This window comes from Catharus ustulatus, chromosome 4 (genome assembly GCF_009819885.2).
Source record: "Catharus ustulatus isolate bCatUst1 chromosome 4, bCatUst1.pri.v2, whole genome shotgun sequence".
In the NCBI taxonomy this organism is placed as follows: domain Eukaryota; kingdom Metazoa; phylum Chordata; class Aves; order Passeriformes; family Turdidae; genus Catharus; species Catharus ustulatus.
In genome coordinates this window covers 25,183,383-25,205,143 of record NC_046224.1, presented here as the reverse complement: position 1 = coordinate 25,205,143, position 21,761 = coordinate 25,183,383, and the positions used below count along the sequence as shown (strand labels likewise).

Here is a 21,761-nt window from a genome sequence, read left to right as displayed (position 1 = left end):
CCCCCGCCCTACCCCAGAGCGGGGAAGGGGGGGTGAAGCAGCAGTGGGTCGGGGGGAGCGGGGAGGATCTGGCTGCTTTAAAGCAGAATCCCCGCTGGGACCTGGAGCGGGGACTGCGCAGCTCCTAAAATTGGAGCAGCAGGAATGGGGACGGAAAAAACGTCGAAAAGTGGGTCTGAGCTGCCGAAGGGCTCAGCGGCCCCATCCTGCAAACTCTCGGCTTTGTTCCTGCCCCGACGCTTCTGCTTTCGGGGGGCAGCCCCAAAGGGTCCTGTCCTCGCCCCGGGCTGGCCGGTGTCTGTGGGTGTCACAGGGGCACCCCATCACCGCTGCTGCCGCCTCCCTCGGGGAAGGAGCGGCATCAAAAGCCGGCACTCCGGTGCCCCTTCCCCGGGGGCAGGGAGGGAGGGAGGGGGCGGCAGCCAGGCCAGGGGGCCCGAGGGAACGGGGAGACCCAGCTCGCCTTGCCTTGCGGCTGTGGAGGAGAGCACGGCAGTCGGGAACCCCAGGAGAGGGGTGGGGAGGAGGACAAAAGCCGGCGGGCATGGGGACACCCGCTGGCTTGGCAGCTCTCTCTCCCCGGCACGGCTGCTGGGGCTCGGGGGGCTCGGGGGGCTCGGGGGCTCTCTGCGATGGGGGCTGGCAGGCTGCACGGATCAGGGCCAGGGTCAGGGTGTGCTCACTGTGCCCAGGCGAGGATGGGAGCGATTTCAGGGGGCGGCTGGGCAGCCTCGCCGAGCCCCTGCATGGCTGCAGCCCCACTGATGTGACCCAAGGGGGATCTGGGCAGATTTGAGGGGTGCATGGCCACCCTGGGGAGCCTCTGGAGCATTCACAGGAGAGCATGAGCCCACCAGGGCACGAGTGTGTGAGCATGGGCACACCTGTGCGTGAGTGCTGTCCCCCCCACAGCATCCCATGTGTGTCCCCCCCACAGCATCATCACCCTAAAAGGATGGGAGCCCCAGCTGCCGTCCACCAGCCCCCCCCACCTGTGCCTCCCACACAGCTCCCTGCTGCCTCTTTTCCTTTCTTTTTTCACAGTTTAAAGCTGAAGAAAACAAAAATTAAAAGAAAAAAATACTATCTGTTCTTCTTGCGAGTAAATCCACTTATTATATTTACATTTATTTATAGCTGTTGTTTTATTAAAAAATTGCCACTTTATTTTTTTAAGAAACCTCTTTTGTCCTTTTTTTTTTTTTTTGTCTCTGCGTGTGTCTTTATTTACTGTATCTGTTTGTTTTTTGCACTGTCACCGTTAACCCCAGGGTCCCCAAGGCTGGGGGAAATGGGGACCCCCCTGGGGACTCTGTGGAGGGGTGACTCAGCATCAGCTCCTGCACTCCATAGGGACACTTTAAACCGCTGTGGACCTGTGGAGGATAAGCGGATCTCCACAGATCCCAGGGGAATGGAGTGGATCCCCATGGGTCTCGGGGGAACAGAGTGGGTCATGGCTAACTCCAGCACCGAGGACCCTCCATAACTGGCCCAAGGACACCGAAGTCACTGGCAGCCGAACTCCCATCCCCTGTTCCCCAAGAAGCCTGTGCTGGGTTAAAGGTTAGTGGGAAACAAACCATAAAATAAAAGAATAAAACCTCCGAAAATAAAAAAGCTGCCTCCTCTTCCTCCCACTTGATTTATTTTCATTTGTTATTTCTTGGTTCCCTTTTATTTTTTTAAATCTGTTTTTATTAAATGTTAAAATAATGGTACATGGGAAATCATGCATTTTCTTTTAAATTTATTTCTATTTTTTAAATCTCTTTCTCTCAGTTTTAAGATTTTTCTTTTTTTTCTTTTTTCTTTTGCTTTTTTTTTAAGAATTTTTTTCACTGTTGTCTCTTTCCTCATGTTTCCTTTTCGTTTGTTTGTTTTATTTTTTGTTCACTCGCTTGTTTGTCTGCTTATCTGCTTGTTCGTTCGTCGTTTTTTTGTTTTTTGTTTTTTTTTTTTTGTCAGTTTTTTTGTTTGCTTTTGTTGGTTTTTTGTGAATTTTTTTTTTTTTTTTTTTTTTTTGCATTGGGAAGGTCCCCACTCCACCAAGGGGCGGTTCCACCTCCTCCTTCCCTACCCCCCTGCTGCCCCCTGCCCCCTTCCACCCTCCCCACCCTGCAGCCCACCCCCGTCTCCTCCTGCCCGTTCCTGCCCCATTTTCAGCTCCTGGCGACGGCTTCATACCGGGGTGGTCCGGCGGTTGGCTGTGTTGGTGTGGATAGAGTCCTTGTTCTCTTTCTGGATACAGTTGTGAACCTGGAGGAAACTGTTATCCCTGTCGGAGTTGTAGGTGGCGGTGGGGGTGGTGGTTGCCTTCAGCGGGTCCCTGGTCAGGGTGTACATCGAGATCTCTGTTGATGGGAGGGTGTTGAACCCTTTGATCCCGACGGGAGAGGCATCCCTGGAGTGTGAAGGCTCGGTGGAGCGGGAGCTGGAGCGACTGCGTCTCTGATAGCGGTACCGGTAGCTGGGGATGCGGGTGATGGCGGAGGACTGGAGGTAGTCCGTGGCACGGGCGTTGGCACGCAGCTGTTTGTGCCGGTCTATGAACATGTGGACAGCCAGCACTCCCACCATCTCGGCTATAATGAAGGACAGGGCCCCGAAATAGAAGGACCAGCCGTAGGAGTAGCTGTTCTTCTTGGAGTCACTCTTGGAGGGGTCTCCAGCGTTGGCTGATATGTATACGATGATGCCAATTATATTACTCAGACCTGCAAGCCATCCGGCGGAGGAGAGAGAAGGAGATGTCAGAAAGGTCACACGTGGCAGTGGTGGGGGCTGTGGGGTGGAATCCCTGCCTGCAGGGGCAGTTTTCCTTGGGAAACTCAGCCAAAACCCTCTTCCTGTGCCTGCCCCTTCCCTGGACTGCACTCCTGGTCCCTGAGAGATGTCAGACTTTAGGGAATCTCTCCCTCCATCAGCTCCCAAACAGGAGGAAAGCCCCTGCCTGCCTGGCTCTGCTGGGCGAGCAGGCAGGGTGGACAGTCATCTCCGTGACGCTGCTTTCAGCCTGAATAAGACTTATCAGGGCTGGGAAATGCACACACTCCTGCCTAGGCAACTGCGCCGCTGCAGACGTCCTGGCTGGGCAGCCCCCCAAGCCCTGGAGCCCAGCCCCGGGGCATCAGACCCTGCGCATCCCTTTACCTGCAGACACGAAGAAGATGCCGGCACTAAGGATGATGTTGTGTCGGGTTTTGTAGAACTCGCTGGCTGCAATGCAGAGTCCACCCATGAAAAGCAGAATCACACTCAGGATCGGGAAAATACTAGAGGCTCTAACAGCCCCTGCAGAGGAGAGAGAGAGGGCGGGGCAGAAAGAATAACAGAGGTGTGAGAGAAACAGGGGCATGGAAATGGCACCGGAGTGGGGGGACAGGGGCACGTTTTGTGAGTGGGGGTGAAGGGGAGAGACAGAGGGCAGTGTGCAGTAGGGGAGTAATTTAAGGAGAGATAAAGCCATTGGGGGATGGAGGGAGGGAAGGAGGGAGAGAGAAACAAAGTGTGTCAGAAAAAGAGAGTGGTCCAAAGCAACTCTCCCATGCCCTGGCCACTAGTGCTGCCACGAAGCTGGTGGTCCAGCACGGGGAGGCAGTGGGCTGTGGGGCTGGTCGCTGAGCTGGGAGCCTGCCTGCATTGTCTGTGCCCCCTCACTCTGTCTTTTCCTCTGTTTTGGGGGGAACTGTGGGCTGGAGGGGGAGCCCAGGCACCATACAGCTCTCCTTCTGCGGGGCTCTGCTACTCAAGTCTGCACTTCAAAGAGCAGCAACCCAAATGCTTCCTGCAGAGCTTCTCAATCTCAAATCCTCCCAAAAGGGCATGAGCATCTCAAGGAGATTTTTTTTTTTTTTAGGGCTGAGAAGGAGCTTGTGGTGCCATGCACTGCTTTGCAGCTGCAGTGAGGACTGAGAAGAAAAAGTCCCAGCCCTGTGTGCTGAAATGCTGGGCTTATCCTAGTGATTAAATGACTGGGCTCCTTCCAGAGGGCAGTGATGGGTTTGGATGTGCCAGCTCCCACACACGCACACTCTCCATCGGTCGATATGGGAAGAGCTCAGCCAGCAGAGGGCAATGGCATAGATGCACAGATGCACGTATAAGCTCATATGTGCATGCAAAATGTACCCCAAAACTTCTGGGGGCCCTGACTTGTGTTTACACAGTGAAAGGCCAGGTCTGTGTGTACGCACACCCACGCACACAGGCACGCATGCACGCACCGCTCGTGGGTGGCTCAGTGGGAGCCAGTGCTCTGCCTCAGTCTGCGTTGCGAATATTCCTATTTTTTTTTAACTAGGAAGGCCTTCTCTCCTCCCTTCACAAGGGAAAATAAGCTGTTAAAGTGTGAAATGAAGCCTTGCTTGATAAAGAAAGGTATCAGACGGGCTGGTGCAATTCTGCTTGTGGAGCAAAGATCTGGAAGGGGGGATGAAAGCTAATCCTTCCTTGCCTGTAAGAATGAACCCAATGAAGCAAATGAAGGACTTCTCCCTAAGTGAGCAGAGACCCCGCTTCAAAGACCCTGTTGGCCTCTGGATCCTGCTAGGCACAAGCAATCAGCTTTTTTTGGGGGACCAAGCCCACTGCCTGTGCATGGGCAATGCAGAAGGCAGGGAGAAACCTCTCTTGCTTGCTTTCCAGCTCTGCCTGGCTGTGTTTCAGGGAACAGGATAACAGTAATAACCATCTTAATAGCTTCTGGAAAACAAGGTGGCATTTGACGATGGAAGACTTAAATAGCAGGAAGCAAACGTCAAACAGACACCCACTGTTGAGAGGGTTTCTAGGGGGATGCTTGGTCAGTCCAGCAACCTGGTCCTGACTACGTCAGTTTTAGCTGTGTCTTCATTCTGAAATTCATGTCTGTTGGGAGAACACAAAGTTGCTGACTGACATGGGAAGATGCAGGTGTAATGTGATGGAGAAGGACAGCAGCCTTCCTCAGCCTTTCAGGAGGACCATGCCAGCAAAAGAGGGGGAGGATATAATCCAGTCTTCCTGACTCCAGAGCCTGTGGTCTAAAGAAAAGGTGGTGTATGCTCCCTAAACTCATCTGTGTCTGCTAGCAAGGAAACACAGAGATGCTTTTGCTTCCTCTCTGATAACAGGCATTTGATTTCAAAAATCCTAAGATGCCTTATGGGGATGGCTGGCAGAAATAATGGCTAAGCCATTCTAGCCAGGCCATAGACACTGCCCCATCACTGTCTGGTCCCCTGGGGCATGAGGGAATTGCTTACTCTTATACTGATAAACAACTTCTTAGCTGCTCCTGATGGTACCACCAGGCATTGCCCAAGCACAGCACCCAGGGACTCTGGTTTGACAGAAGTTCTGGGAAGAAGCTGTTCAGTGGGGTCCTTCTCCAGGCAGGTCTAAGCCAGCAGAAATCTCAGTTCCCTCAGGAATGACCCTTTATTGACTTGCCAAATCCCTCTTTGAAGCTGGCTCTTTCTTAAAGAGGGCTCTGCCCTCGGGACACTGTCAGGTCCTGACATTGGGCCAATTTTTGTCTTCAGATCTTGTTCCCTCTGAAGGAACAAACCCATCCTTCTTGAGTTGTTTAGCCCCTTCCCCCAACTATTTTTTCTGAAGTGCAACTGATGCTGCAAGCAGCTTCCTTGCTCCCAAGCAGCTCTGCAAGGGCTGCTATACCCTTGGAGGCAGCCTGCAAACCTTTGGCATCCCTGTGAAAAAATGGATCAAACCCCCTTTCACTCTGCTGTTCAGGGACCATGCAGCAATTAAGAGACTGGTGCTGCAGAAAGGCAGCTGGAATAAGCAATCTCTCTCGGTTATTTACAATTTACACTGGATGAAGGACTGTTTGAGAAACCAAGAGGAAGCAGCATAAGATCTGCCTCTTTTCACATACAAATGAGCCTCACAGATCCTAAATTATCTCTCTTATCCTTGCTGCAGGGCTGGGTCTCCACATCTGGCTTGGAGCACACCCGGATGACAAGGAGCTATTCTGAAAGACTCCCAGTCTTTGGAAGCCTCTGATGATTAACCTTGGAAGGTCAAAAGCACTTATCTCAGATTTCTGTTGGGAGAAAAATCTCATGATGTCAAAAGACATTGGACTTGTGGAGGCAGGTCAGGATAGCAAGGTGGAGATCTAAAAGGAGGTGTGTTCCCTGTTCAGCTATGCTAAAGGAAGAGTAAGCTCCTGCTTCTGGAGTGGGTGGAAATGCTGGCTGGAGAGGGCAACCCAGCAGGGTAATTCATGATGTGGATCTGTCCTGCTGGCCAGGGTGCTGCGGCACAAAGTGGTGTGAGATTCACTCACACATCTCAGGTTGGACTTGGAGCTCGGCTAGGTTTCATTACAGACATGCCACGTGCCTAGGGTCCAGCACCTCTCCTAGGGGCTCTGGGTGAGCACCAGGTCTTTCCTTCAAAGGACTCTGACTGTCTTTATTCCTGCTTCCTGCTCCCATCACTAAAACCAGCAAGATCAGATCTGCAGCCTCTGTAGGGAAGTGGTGTTTGGGGAAGGGTGAAGACAGCAATAAGAGCTCTTCAGACAAAATCCAGCTAATTTCTTAAGTCTGGTGCCACTCGAGTATCAGATAAGGGTATATAAATTTCCTCTGCTTTAGGAGGACGTGCGCGCGCACACACACACACACACACACACACACACACACACACACACATACACACCCACACACTGCCCCAGCTAGGCCAGTCTGACCTTAAGCCCAACCAGCAGCTTTTCAGTGGATTTTCATTAAGACTGATTTTGTACCACCATTAATTGCTGCTAATAAAAAAAAAGCCATTGGTTGTTACTGTGAGTTCAGATTTGCACTGTCTCACAGGCAGAGCCCCTGGGAGGTGAGAGCAGAGTCATTTTTAGGGGGATTTCCGCTGAGCCTCACAGGTCCTAATGTCTCCACCACCCTGTGTTCAGAAAACAAAAGGTGCCCGACGCTAGAGCATAGGAGCCATTGCAAAAAGAGCCTGCGGACTTACGGAGGAAATATTCTGCTGTATCGGCTTCATAATCTGCATCCTCAGGGAAGTGATCGATTTGCTTACACAGACCTTTAAAATTCCCTAGGGAACAAGAGAAAAAAAAGAACAAATGAGAACACCAAAACCTGCCTTGCAGGAACAGCTGCCCTCTGCATCACCTTTTGTGCCCGCCTGCCTTCCTCCCAGGCAGCATGCCCACTCGTGTGTGCATGCCCGGGAAGAGCCTGGGGCCTCTCCTTGCACACTGGCACATGTACCTCCCTCGTATTTGCACAGGAATGTGGGGATCCTTGCTGTCAGGATCCAGCCTGATGCCCAGCATTCTGCAGAGGAGAGCACCAGAAACTCTGTGACTCCTGCCGCAGACAGGTGGGAGAGCACTGCCCTGGGAATGGGAGCTAGATACTGGGCAAAGTAAGGTGTCGGGGTCCCCTCCCTGAGTTACATCATCAGAACTCAGTGTTTCCCTTGGTGTGACCTCAGTGGCTCCCAGCAGTGAGGGGATCAGGGCAGGATGATTAGGTGTGGGTTGCCAAAGTACAGTAATTTCACGACCATATGGCACACTGGACTATAAGGCGCACTCCCCGGGAATTGGCAAAATTTGCAACTTTGTAGATCATATAAGGCGCACTGGACTATAAGGCGCACTTTTTTTTTGCAGCGAGGCTCCGCCCCCATCTCCCCCCACGCGGTTGCTGGCCGAGGCCCTGCCTCAACCCGGCAGCCATGGGCCCCCGGGCCCGCCTCCACCCAGCAGGGGCAGTGCCGCGAGCCAGCGGGCCTCCCTGGACCCGGTGGCCATAGGCCCCCAGGACTGCCTGGACCCGGGAAGGGGGTGCCGCGGGCCCCCTGGCCCGCCTTCACCCTGCAGCCATGGGCCCCCTGGCCCGCCTCCACCCAGCTGCTGTGGCACTTCCAGCTCCCCCCACGGCTCACAGCTCACACTTCTGGTTTGGCAAATTTCGCAAATTTGTAGATCAGATAAGGCGCACCGGACTATAAGGCGCACTTCCGGGTTCGAGGGAAAATTTTAGTCAAAAGGGTGCGCCTTATAGTCGTGAAATTACTGTATTTGTTTCTCTCAGCTGTGAATTTGCTGCCCTCTCATTCCATGGGAAGGATACATCCCTTTGTTCTGGTTTGGTGTGAGAACAAAAACCCTTCATCTACTTTCTCCATATGACTGCTTGTTTTTGCATACCTTTGTCAAACCTACTCTCGTGTCTTCTTACAGACTGAGGCTACAAGAAGCTCAGTGCAAGTGTGTATACGCAGCTCAACAGCAAAACACCCTTGTGCTGGGGGAGCAAAATCTTCCACCGTAAGTGAGGGAAGCTGGGCTGGACACAGTTCTATCAGGCTGGTGTACACACAGGGCCTTCTGTTTCAGTCATGGGGCACCCTTTTTCACACACTCCATGACCAACAAGGCCATCCCAGCTGGAGACCAATGACATCTTCCAAGTCTTTTGTTAGCTTGGATGTCTATCAGACTCTTATATTTATCATTCATATCTCCTCTTGACATCAGGATTACCACTCAGGCCACATCAAAATTTTCACCATGACCATTGATTAATTAGTATCTCAAATAATCAGGTTGTCCATTCTTGTACAGGATTGTCCATGTGAAAGACAATTTCACAATCTCCTGGGGTTCCCACAAATTTTTTCGCCTGCCTTCCATTCCATTGCCCTCTGGGTACTTGCACTGACAGGCCATTAACACGGAACTGATGGACATAGTCTGTCCAGAAAGGAGAAATGCATTGTCTGCATGAGGTGCATGGTAGGCATGGTGATCCCATAGGCCTACTCACCAGAGATCAGCCAGCAAAGCGACTCAGGCTCATTGATCCCTCAGCAGAAGCATTTGGAGCCTGAGTCTGAAGAGTGACAAATGCTGTGGCAACCTGGGTAAGCCTCCTGCCATCGTGACCTTGAACCCAGCTGCTGAACCAGCTGAGTGTGCAGGGCAAGGGGAAAATGAAGCCACCACACTTGAGCCAAGTTTGGCTTCTTCTGCATCCATCTTGTGTCTGATGTCTCCAAGCTACCTATTGCAATTAGCTACTCATTCAAAGAGCTTGCATGAAGAGACTAGAGGCAGCAGAGAGGGGTGTGTGTGCATTAAGAGGTAAGTAATAGGAGAAGAAAGTAGAAACAAAGCCTCTCTGTGCAGCTCTGGCATACTATTCCCACACTGAAACTGTGGGTTATGAAAGATTATTAATCACCCATCCCTAATCCAGTTACCCCGTTCAAAAAGTGTCTGCTTCTGAGCCATGACTCTTCTGGCAGGAAAGCTTCATAGCCAAGTAAATTGCCTTGGCATACTTCCACCCTGCTACTTGCCCACTAAAATCCCTATGAGGCAGGCAGATACAGCATGAAGGGGGTCCTTTCCCTTGCTTGCCCCTGACTGCCTGGGGCCATCTGCCTGTGACAGATGAGCAGCTCCCCATCCTGGTCCTTTGGCTGCTGTCACTGCTGTACAGTGCATGTGAACACTGGCACACTCTGGCACACTGGGGAGGTCTCCAGCTTCAGATTTCAGTTCCTTGCCCAGCAGATCCTGAACACTGAGTTCCTCCTGCCCATACATGCTGGGGGAGCAGGCAGAACCTGCATACACCTCCCAGGTGATGTTCCTGGCACACAGCCGGAGCCTCTCAGTTGGAATCAGCCAGGGAGGGAAAATGCAGTGCATCTGGAAACCCCCACACTGTGTGACATCCTTTCCCTGCTTCCTTTTTTTTCCTTCTCCCCCACTCTGTTTCTTGCTGAATTTGAGGCTGATTAATTCCTATGTAAAGAATTGAGCTGCTTGGGGAAGATGCTGCATCTGGTGCAGGCTGTCTTTTATATGGACTTGCGTGGGATAGCTGGTTAGAGGTTCAGTCTTGTATAGGCAGGCAGAGGGGATACACAGGCTCTTTGAAAACCTGCTCCTGGTGCTCAGTGTCCCAAAGGCTTTGCTGACTTGGCTCAGCAGGGCACTTGGCCTTTGGAGTGTCCAGGCTTGGCTTGCTTAAAATGCTGTGACATTGTGGAGCTGCTCTTCTCCACAGGCTGACATGCTGTGCCACATTGATTCCCCTCCCTGGATCAACCCTAATGGGGTTCGTGATGGCGTTGGTCCCACTTTAGCCCCTGCTTTGTCTGTGCTCAGCACAGAGTGCTGTGGGTTCAGATGCTGACTGTTTGCCTGTGCTACCACACCCTCCCCTCCAATGCTTCCTAGCTCCCCTTGCAGATGGATGGGGAAAGGATGCGGAATTTAGGTCATTAATGCGCTAACTGGGAATATAAGAGAACAAGATTCAGTTTTTGCTCTGCCACAGGCATGCTGTTAAAACCACTTCTCTCTGCCTCAGAGTCCCACCCTGTAAAATGGGGGTGACAGCACTCCTCTGCCTGGTGCCGTACGGGGACGTGTTAAACAGGGCATGGTGTGGGTGTGCTGGTGCCAGCAGCTCCGAAAGTGCATGGAGTAGGTGAGTGATAGATGGCAGCGGTTCAGAAACCTGCTTGGTGTGGGGAAGGCCTCGATGTCACTTCTTGTGCCAAGGTCACTCGGCAATTCTGTGACGGACATCTGTGGCCTGCTGAGATGGTACAGCAGCTTCCCTGGCACCTGTGCTGGTGGAAGCACAGAAGGGGATGGAGCAGCTCAGCAGTGCTGCTGAGGTCTGACACAACAGCCTTTTCTTGTGCTGTACGTGTGGTCTGTGGAGCCAGGGATGGTGAGAGCCATGTGCCATCCTATAGTTAATACTCCTGAACGCCTGAGCAAGATCAAATCATCATGTGGGAGGGCATGTAGGGCTCTGAGAATCCCCCCAAGGAAGTAAGAGCAACATCTCCTCTCTACTTGAATCCCTTTTCCCTTCCCATTCTTCCCACCTCAAGGTATTTCATGCTGTGAACCTTGAAACAGGGCATGTGTCTCTGTCTTCTCCCATACACCTCTCTGAGAAGCTTAATCCACATGCTTCCACCTCCTCCCTGTATCTCTCCCAGTGCAGTTTGGGCTCTCCCCTTGCTCATGTTCGCCCATCAGATCTTTCTCCTGTTTCTCAGTCCCTCTCACTCATGACAGCCACCTCCCTCTCTCTGGCATCAGTGTGGGCATCCTCCCAACTGCCTGCTTTGCGGTGGAGGCTGCAAAGAAGGTGGGGATGTGCATCAGCCTGTCTCAGAACAGGAAGGTTGCAGATGCCCAGGTTCATGGAAAATCACAGAGTAGTCCTCACATCCCTTGTGTGTTACTAGGAGTCATTAGGCAAGATCACCACTGTTTGCTTGTTGCCTGCCCCAGCTTTGGAAAATTGCAGTTTAGAAGAGCCAGGACTGGTGCAGTAGGCACCCATCCAGTGCCAGGCCAAGGACAGAAGTTGCCCAATTGGATCATTAGGAGCAGAGACAATCTTCTCCTACTGCCAAGAGGGACTAAATGTCTAAGATGCATGAAATTCAATGTCAACTGTGCGTTCATCTCTGAGAGAGACCTCCTCCAGAGTGTCAGGATCATTGTTTGGGTATAAGGTGTCTATCCAGGACAGCTGGCAACCGCCAGCCCTGCTGCAGCAACACTCAGACTCAGCTACCCCCGATGAGAACCCGGCTCAGTATTGTTGGTGATACAGTTTATTTTTATGCTGCTTTGTGCAGCCCTGTCTCTTTCAGAAGTCTTGCTTGCCTGCAGAGTACAATCCATTGCAAAATAGTAAGTTCCAAAGAATGAAAAGCTACTCCCTTCCTGCGAGGTAAGAACACTTTTAAATGGTCAGGACCATACATCTGAAAACTGCAAGCCAGAGGCAGAGGAAAAGACATCCAAAAGGAGAGAAGCAGACAAAGAGGGATGAGAACAGAAAGACCTGTTTTCCCAGAATGATTTGTGATATTTCCATTTATGGAGAAAAGCAATTCACTGAAAGCTTTTCTTCAGTCTTACTCTCTAATTTAGCAGAAGTTTTGGCATGATGGCTTCTAGAGAAATAAATAAAGGGGGCTGGATATAGCTGTTGTCTCTAAAAGCTGAGAAAGATGGCTTGGTGTTGGCCAAGGATTCAGTATCACTTTCTGTCACACGCTCCTGTACCATTTCAGGCAAGCCACACACCCCCTTCACTCAAAATGGGAATAATGGTATGTCCCTGATTTAGGAGATTAGGCTGAGGATATTTGTATTAAAAATATGAAAGTGATCAAACACTCGATCATTTGGGCCAGATAATTCTTCCCACCATTTAGTTCAAATGTAACTTCCTCATTTTTCATGTGACCTTCTGTACATGAAGGCTGTGCAAACATGACAGTTCTCAGAAGTTCCCACTTGTGCTGCCTGCCCTAGGAGTAAACTTTGGTGCAGGTTAAAATGTCTGCTATTTGTCTATGAAAGGGATACAAGAAATGGCACATGAAGGACAGGTAGTCAGACACAAACACAAACATTTCTGCTCCAGGATTCTGTTTCTGAGCAGTGTTCCTTTGGTACCAGGTGGTGAAGTGGGGCTCAGAGCCAGCCTCTGGGCTATGAAGACAAATTCCACAGCTACATGGCAAACTGCTGGCATACCTTTCTTACACACAAAAGGCTTCCAAACCAGGAGAGGAGGTTTGTGATCCCTGTCAAAAATTGACACTGGTGACACTGAGTTGTTAATGCCCAACCTGACATGACTGCAAGAGGAAGGAGTGAGGTTTCATGAAGTGACAAAGAGTGCAGGGAAAGCCTTTTGAAGGCATTTTGATTGCTCTCCTCCCTTTCAAGAATGAAGCACTTGAGAGCACACATAATTTTGGGGGATTTGGAGCTGATGAAAAGCACAGTGGCAGGGAGCACAGACAGTGCTTGTGGGCATCTGCTTTTACCCACCTGTGCTGACACTCCCAAAAGAAAGACTGGCCCTTCAAAAGGGCTGATTATCCCTTTCTGGGAATCTCTCAATAGATAGCATCTTACAAAAATTAGGCCATTTTTTCTTACAGGTTGTAGGGTTAAACCAGCAAATAGAGCACAAGGGATGGTAATTCTGGGGCTGGAGCAGGTGCTGCTCTGGCAGCTTTGACCTTGCACAGTGGCAGGGGATGCTGTGCTAGGGTAATACCGTTTGACCCAGTCGAGTAGTTTTAAGACTGAAGAGTGCTCAGCTGTCATTAGGGACAAAGGGATTTTCCACTACAAGGTGAAGGTCAGTGGGGCAGTAAACGTGGTCTGCAGAGTTGAGCCTGGGACAACAGAAGAGATCCCATGGGAACTCCAGGTCATCAAAAATCTTGCCACCTTTTTGTCCAAATGCAAAGCACCTGCTCTGATGTGGTCTTCTTCAATGCAAACACGCAGCAATGCATATGTTAAAAATTCCAAAAAACCCCTTAGCAACATAACCAGTATGTTGCATACATAATTCTCTCCCTGGGGAGAGGATAAAAGAACAAACCACATGTGACTGATATCAAGCTCCATCACTTAATGTGCCACTGGAATTCATTCAGATATTGTGCGGAAGAAGCCTGTAAAAGAACTGGTGCAAAATAGAAATTGATCTTAGAGTTACGAAAGAATATCTGCCCTTGCCTATGAGGTAGAACCATTATACCAGCTCTCCTCACCTTATTATTAATAATCATGTTTATTACAGCTGTTGCCAAGGATCAGATGATAAAGGGAGTTGCAATAAAAATGTTACAAACACTGTGTTACAGACCACTGCTGCCTTGATGAGCGTGGAGGAAGAAGTGTATCACAGCACATAGCAATGACCAAAGCTACAGAAGTAAAATGGCCTGAACATACTGGTTCTGGGGAGATTATTTTATTCAGAAGATGGCTGATAAATAGGAAAAGAAAAGCAGACATAGATGGGAGAAATAAGTGGGAGAAGCCAGTATGGGGTAACATTGAAGAGGAGATGATGAGGTAGAAGGAGAGGGGTATAGAGAGCTGCCAGTGAGAACCAGGGAGATTAGTCCCATCCAAACCAATACTGGGCTCCTGTTCTGCCTTTTTCAGCTCTTCTCCTCACTTACTTTCTGCACCCATCCCTGACAACCACCTGGCAAAGGAGAGAGGGCTAATGACAGAAGGATCATAGAATCATTTAATTTGGAAAAAATGTCCAAGATCATCGAGTCCATCCTTTGACTGATCACCATCATGCCAACTTAACCAAAGCACTAAGTGCCATGTCCAGTTGTTTCATGAGCTCTTCCAAGGATGGGGACTCCACCACTTCTCTGGGCAGCCCTTTCCAATGCTTAACCATCCTTGCAGTGCAATGACCACACGTGCTGCTGGAGGTGACTCAGGTCCCTCCTGTAGCGCCTCAGTGGCGTGGGAGTCCAGGAGAGCCCATCCCACCACGGCGTTGCCCGGATGGTGCCTTGCAGAGCTCTGCTGCGGCAGCCAAGGGGGCCCACGCTGTGCTAGGGCTGGACTCTGCACTGCTGTCAGCCTGGTACCGCTTTGCATTTTTCCTTGGAGGTGGCAGCCTCTCCTCCTTCCCACCCTGCTCAGTGCTGCTGCTGCATGCTGCTAAGTAGCCCATAGACTGCCTCAGAGATGGCTACAGCTATTCCATGTACGTGGGCGGAGATGCAGTGGTAGCAAAACCTATTATTAAGATTATATGAAGATTTCCATTTATAAACACCCTCTTTTTACAGGGTTGTAACTTTCAAAAATATCCTGGCTGTGGTTTGAAATTTCCCGTGCTTTGTTACAGGCAGAGAAGTGAGATTGGCTGGAAAAATTGGGCAAAGGCTCTTGAATGCGTTTTGGTGCAAACGCAAATCCAGCATGTTTGAGCTTTACAAACTGAAATATTGCAGGTGGCTGGATTTCAGGGACTGCTAAACATCTGTCCAAGTCACAAATGAAAAATCTCAACACAGCAATAATAAAAATAATTTTTAAAATAATTTTTTTTTTGCAGACACCCAGTACAAACATCTTCCACGGTTAACAAATGCCTCTGTATTCTAGACTTTGCCAGAATCAGACCTGGACTGAATTTCTTCTGAAAATAGTACTTAACACAAAAACGCATTAGGCTCATCTAAATCACGGAAAGCTGTAGATAACTGTGCTCCTCTTAATGTTCTATTTCTCACATTTGCCTTTTGCACTGACATTGCAAATAATTTTATATAAATGTATGTATCAAATTCATGATTTCATTTATATCTCAATGAAATAATTTGGCTTTTTTAATAATTATACTTTCCTGTGTGATTCAGTGAATGAGTAAAGCATGAACAATATCTATGGTTTCTCAACATCGAGATCAGAAACTATTTCTACTGTTGTTAGAGAGACTAGTGTCAGTCTAGGAAGGAAAAATATATGAACTTTCTTTGTTTACAAGCCCTGTACCAGTTTTCAGGTATATTAGCTGAGTTACTAGAAGTGCTGCCTTTGCCTTGCCAGAAGAGACAGAACTAGATTTGAAATTATCTGGGAACCAGAAATAGAATTGAGGAAAGAGCTTGTAAGAGATTGTGCTCAGATGTGCTACCATGATGTTGGGTTTCAAATATGAAGAACATAAGTGCTGGACCTGCTGTGGTGGAGGATGGAGAAATAAAGGCAGAAGTTGATCAGGACATGGAGAAAAGTCTAAGCAAAACAGGAAGGGCAAGTGAAAGAAATAAAAAAAATTACAGATGATTTTAAAAAAACAAACCTATCAATTTGTAGCAAAACAATTTATGTGTGTGTGTGTGGATCGAGCCAAATGTGACACTACAACTGTGAGCGGAGTGACAGGAAGGGTGATGCAATTATCTGCAGTGAGAGAGAAGTGATGTGCATAAGGTGTGGGAGGAGAGGAGATGCTCCATAGCTACCACAGGCAATCCCAATACACAGCTGCACATCCAGATGTGAGAAGAAGGAAGACACTAATGTAAGCCTGGATGGAAAGGGGTGAATGGGATGGAGGAAGTATTTAAGAGCTGGTTCTCCTGTTTTCTTTTTTTTTTTTTTTCCCTTTTCCCTTTTCCCTATCGCAGCAACAATATTGTAACTAGGACAGTTTTTGCATATAGGGTTATAACATCAAACTCTCAGAAATCGGAGCATGTAAACAACATCCTAGCTGGATGAGGACATAAAGACTGAACCATCTCAGTTTGGACTCAAAGACCCAGAACTCAGATGGATTAATCTTTCCTCAGAAGTATGTAGAGGAAAACCACAGGCTAGAAAATTTCTGATTCAGTTCATCCTATCATGTTGCATTTTTCTGCTCAGATGTAACTGTGTTGCTGATCTATGAGTATGCATCAAAGGACAGAGCCAGGCTCACCTTGTACTGTAGGTCATGGTTTAGATCAGTGATGAGACTGTAACTCTTGTGGTCACTGTGCACAGAAGTAACTGTGCACAGACATGGATTTAACAGGCAAGAAAAGAGGGCAAACCAGCCCTCCTCACATGGTGAAAAGTGTCCTGCACAGCCTGGGATGAGCCACAAGCTGTGCATGCCTTGATACAGATGTGAACTGAGCCCCTGAGTCAGCAGGAACTAGGGCCTGGCTATCCCCAAACTCCAAATCTTGAATCTTGCAATTGTAATGCTGTGTTCACAATGCTTTTTGAATGCAATTTCCTTAGTCATTTTTAAATTATGAAGGAGGAGAAAAGGCACTTCAAATCTTTCATCTTCTACTCCACATTGCATTTGTCTCTGACATACCCAGCTGCATCTATAGGGAGACGCTGTCCTCAGTTAAACTGGTGTAAATCTAGTGTGACTCTGAGCTTCTCCTTCAGCAGTTAGGGCCACAACCTAGAGAGGAATCAGGCTTGCAGCTGTTAATTAGCTTACGAAGTATGTGGTGTGCTTTAGGGTCCTTCAGGATGCAAAGCGCTGTATAGAAATTATTATTCGTTATTAATAACAAAAATACCCAAGAACCCCAGGGAAATAATCCAAAGAATGGAACAAGTCAATGACAGAGGCAGCTTTTAATCCATCCTCCCTCTTCTGCGCCACTTAAGCTCTCCTCCCCCTTCCCCTCCGAGGCTCAGACACATGGAGGAAGGGAGAGCCCACCATCACATGTGTTTAGCAATTTGGCAGTCTCAGTGAGTCTCCTGTGTTCTCCCACACAACATCATCAGCCTGCAGTAGGAACTGTGAAATCTGTAGAAGAATTGACACCCAGCAGTAGAAATTTTGGGGAATAACAGTGTGTGGGAATTCCTCAGCCTGTTTCTCATGGAAAATTGCAACCCTGCCCAGTGGTTTTTTGGGCTTTTCATTTCATTGCTCTCCCTTGCTCTGGGGAAAAGACTGAGAAGGTAGGCACCACTTGCTTACTTTGAAGGTCTCTAGATGAGAACTGGGGGCCTGTTTGCTGTTACCTGAATTGGAGAGAGTGGAAATTAACAACCTGCTCCGGCCATTCCAGCCTAGGAGATAAGTGTGAAGTGTATTTCAGGTAAGGAAATAGAACAAGGGAAGGACTGGACTTTCTCTAGTACTTTTTTACCCCAGGGAACCCAAAGCCCTTCATGCAACACTGACAGAGGTTCCCCAGTGTGGCAGCTCTGCAGATGAGTGTGGCAGCCATTACATGCTCGCTGAGCGCGCACACACTTGCCCTTGGAGAGTGGAGGCGGCTTTGCCCAGGCAGGGAATATTGGTTATCCCTTAGTCTGTGCAGGAAGTGCTCTGGGATTTTTGCTTCCCTTCAGGCAGCCCACCAGAGATGGCCAGGAGGGAACTGGGCATAGGATTTCCTTGGCAGATAGCCCTGCTGACTGCAGTGCTTCAGGTTGAGCTGCAACGTGCAGGGCCGTGCACTCACAGAGCTTTTCTGCCCTGTGTCCTTTATGCCCTGGAAAGCACTACCTACAAATTAGAAAATGAAAGCCCTGAGGAAGAGGTCAGGACTTTCCAATTTTGCAATTTCGTCTGGCAGTCACTACGTCTCACCCTCCAGCACTGGTGTTTTGGGAGAAGCCTGACCCAGAGCAGATACCCTGCTGTGCTCTGGGGAACATGCTGGGATGAAGGGAATGTGAGTGTGCTGAAGCTCTTTAGGATGTTCACTCCTAGTGAATCCAGTCCTGACCTGGACCTCACTCACAAAAGTATCCAAAGCCTCCCAAATGTTCCTAAATCAACAAGGAATAAGAAACATGAGGGAAAACAGGGCAGGAATAGCAAAGGACTGATCTGATGCATAGCAAGCCCCTTCCTACTGACAGCTGAGGAGGACGCCACTGGTCCTGAGCTAGGCACTTGAATACAGGGTTAGTCATTGCTAAGTCCCTGACTTGACAATGTCTTCAGGATGGGGACAGCCTCCACTGCAGTCCCTTCCCAATCAGCCTGAATGCTGAATCCAAACATGGATTGTTTCTTGCTTTTCCCAGCTATGCTAGGATTCTGGATTTGAAGAATTGTATGGATTGTATGGGTTCCAAAACATTTTAGGCTCATACCTCCCTGTGCTTATTTAGGTGCAATTGCTGCCAATGCAAGTATCCCGAGTAACAACCAGACTGTGAAAGTCGTAGGAAAGCATTGCCCTCTGTGCTAAAAGAGCCAGGACACAGAGTTTGTTTTGTTATACACATTATGCTTGTTTTTCACTTGGGTCACTGGAGCTCAGAAAATGTTCATAAATACAGCTTATATCCCACAGGGCCATGCAGCGTAGCTGTGAGTCTGATCAAATTGCCTTAACGCAGCTATGCTGAGGCTCCCAATGTCTCCAAACAAGCTACTGCTGTTCTAACTTGCTGCTTTACTCATAATCCACATCAAACACTGGGTGTTAAAGTAGATATTGTACAGATCTGATTTTAGGTCCCTTTCTGTGCAGCTGAGCAAAAAACAAATGCCAAGCCTTGCAAGTGTTGTTAGCTTTTAGAGGCTGCTATTAGAACATTAATTATTTTATTATTGTTATTTCCTCAGGGTTGCAGGTACTCCAGTGATTTACAAGAAAACAAAGTGATTTGGGCCTCTCCTGAAGCTCTTACAACAAAAGTTAGACTTAAGCACAGCACAGGGCTTATTTAACAAGCAAACAGTGCCAGCAGGGTGTTTGGAAAAGGGAGGTTTATAGCAGCACAGGATCACGAGACATTTACGAGTGTGTGCATGTGTATATCCTGTTAGTTTATGCTGGCTTTTAAAAAGAAAACCATAGAAGGGAAAGGTGTGCTAGATTTAGGGATGATGCCTGCAAGAAAAATGAACGGAGGTCAGCGAGGGAAGGATGATTTGGAAAGGGGAGGCTGAAGGGAAATCTGCAAAGGAAGAGTGTAGCACAGCCAGGGAAGCAGGTACTGCTGCTCAGTCATAATAACCATTTGAAGCTTGACTGCAAGTCGTGCTGCTCCACCAATATTTTTTCATCCACTGAACACATTAATTTATTACAGAAGAGCCCGTAGGTGTGAGCTATGTGCTAATGCTAATCTCTGAAGCGTTTTCAGCTACTCTACATGTAACATTACTCTTGCATCCCAGGGAGGAGGCTATTCATAATGGAATAAAATTTACTCACAATACTAGACTGGGGAATATTATTTCTAATGTGATTTGGTCCAGTTATACTCAGTTAGAAACCTGAAAGGCCGTTTCAGGGTTTGAATCATGTCCAAGCAGGTACCAAGCCACCTTCTATGTCCTGGATTGTACTACCTGGAGACATATCCATCAGAGCTGCTTGTACCAAATGGTAGCTCTGTATTCCCCACCTACACCACACAAGGAATAACATAGGTCTCAGAACTGAAACCTCCCTGCTTTAAACTCTTTAACACGAGAACTTGTTTCCTAAGACTGCCAAAACCCAAATCCCTTTCATATTTGTCCACTTTTCCTTGGAAAATATGAGCAGTTCTCCAATGGAATCACTGGCCTGAAGTACCAGCCCCTTTCTCAGTTTCTAATTTACTGCTATAGCTGCAGCAGTCTGTGAAGAAACAACAAAAGTTGTGCTGCATCTTAGATCTTAACCTCATTCTCTTACCTTTGAACTCAGTTGCCAGACAAGAAAAGTGCCAAGATCAAAGAACAGCAGCATCTCACCCTCACTGTGTGTTTGTCTCTCCACGAGTAAATCCCTTTTTATTTTTTGTCACAGCCACTGCTGAAAGTCTTTCTTTCTTGAAGTTGGTCAGCATTTTTCAATGAAAATTTCTCAGAGGGGTGCAAGGACTTTGACCTGGTCACCTGAATCCCAGGGGAATAAAGCGAACAACTGAACTATTGGCTTAATGACAATTTCAGTGCATCTAACTTACAGTTTTGGCTTAAACAACAAAAGGCATAAAAAACTATCTTTTTCCCACCCCAATGTAGAACAGGGAGTTTTATAAATCCAGAGCTTTGTGGGATGAGAAAGTAGCTGTCCATGTTTTTCCAGCCTGGTTTCTGCATCTGCTTGACTTCATGTCAGCTACTACGCAGCTTTTACTCAGCATATGTTTGCAGCTTCTCTTTGGGTCCTGCTGGGACAGCTGTGGTTGCTGAAGACACAGCTGGCCAGCTGTTCCTTGGGCACCACTTGGCCACTTACAGTTGCCACACCTCAGTCTACCGGTCTGCTCCTTCAAAACTGACCTCTGAAATCCATCGTGCACCAAGACCTCTTGGTTGGCATGGCCTTGGAAGGTGCTGGTCTTGGTTTTGCTGAGCCAACATTAGAGTCATGTAAACCTCAAACACAGAATTCAGTCTGTGCATTAGTCTCTGGTCCAAACTGTCTCTTGCGGAGCCTTTTTTACTGAATGTCTAAATGAGTTTTGACCAAGCTGGAATGAAAACTGTGCAGGTTTTCCTCTTGTGACCTGACATAACAAATGGATTGTGAAAATACCTCTTGAGAGTTGCCCTCCACTCCTCCTGAAGGACTCCTCTTTTTCTGTAGTGCACTTCAGCAGAGCAAGGCGATTGATACGTCAAAGAGAGAACGAAGGACTTTACCTAACCCCAGGATCCTGTAACAACCCCAGCACTGGAAATTCCCCTGCAGGGGGTGGGAGGGGTGAGGGCGTGGAGAGACGAGAGAGCATTTCCTGACAAGCTGGAAACCTTGTGTATAGAATACCTGTGGAGACTGGCAGGGAAAGCAAGCAAGCTGGGACTGGATGCCTTCCAAGCATCAGAGCAAAACTGAGTCTCTCAGTGGAGGATGCTAAATTTTGACAACGGGAAAGAAACAGACAAGGGGTGAGTGGGAGGGGAAAGCCTTTCCCTGATAATGCTGTCTGCTTGTGGCTTTAAGCATTATGTATTTCCACATGCCATCTTGTACAAACATTTTACTGGCAGCTAAGCAGGCAGAATTTTGTCCCCAGGATTTTGCAATACAGAGAACCCCAGCATGTGGGGCTCTTACAAGTGAGGACACCCAGCTCTTCAGAAGAGGCTCTCAGCAGCCATTAGGCAGCAGCAGCAAGGCCTGGATCCTGGTCCTGGTGAGGTCAGTGGGAAACAGTGGGGACAAGATTAAGCCTGAGACTTGCAGGATGGAATGAGGGAAGGAAGTGCCTGAGAAAGGTCAGGCTGAGTTACAGCATGTTCATATCTTGTTTGCTCCTGGCTTTAGCTGGGTATCTGTGAATCATTCCTCATTCCAAAGATGTAATATAGTAAACAAAGTTAATAGTCAGAAGGGGCAAAGCTTGCCAAGGGCATAGGAGAAGTGGAAGTCATTAACGCAGGGAGACTAACTGCAGTAAATGAGTCCTGAGGGCAGCACAAGGGAGGTGAATAAGGTTGTGCAGTGGA

At 48.6% G+C, this 21,761-nt stretch overlaps 1 protein-coding gene across 2 annotated transcripts in view; it reads right to left on the bottom strand.

Annotated features, from left to right (window-relative positions):
- Positions 1-1,192: 1,192 nt before the first annotated feature.
- Positions 1,193-21,761, bottom strand: part of CACNG2 (calcium voltage-gated channel auxiliary subunit gamma 2) — a 52,848-nt gene continuing 32,279 nt past the window's right edge. For both annotated transcript variants that reach the window (XM_033058149.2, XM_033058150.2), the window contains 3 exons: positions 6,988-7,071; positions 3,154-3,294; positions 1,193-2,717 (listed from right to left, as the gene is read on the bottom strand). In XM_033058149.2, coding sequence (XP_032914040.1) covers positions 2,182-2,717; positions 3,154-3,294; positions 6,988-7,071 — 761 coding nt within the window. In that variant the 3' untranslated portion in view covers positions 1,193-2,181. The remainder of the gene's footprint in view (positions 2,718-3,153; positions 3,295-6,987; positions 7,072-21,761) is intronic.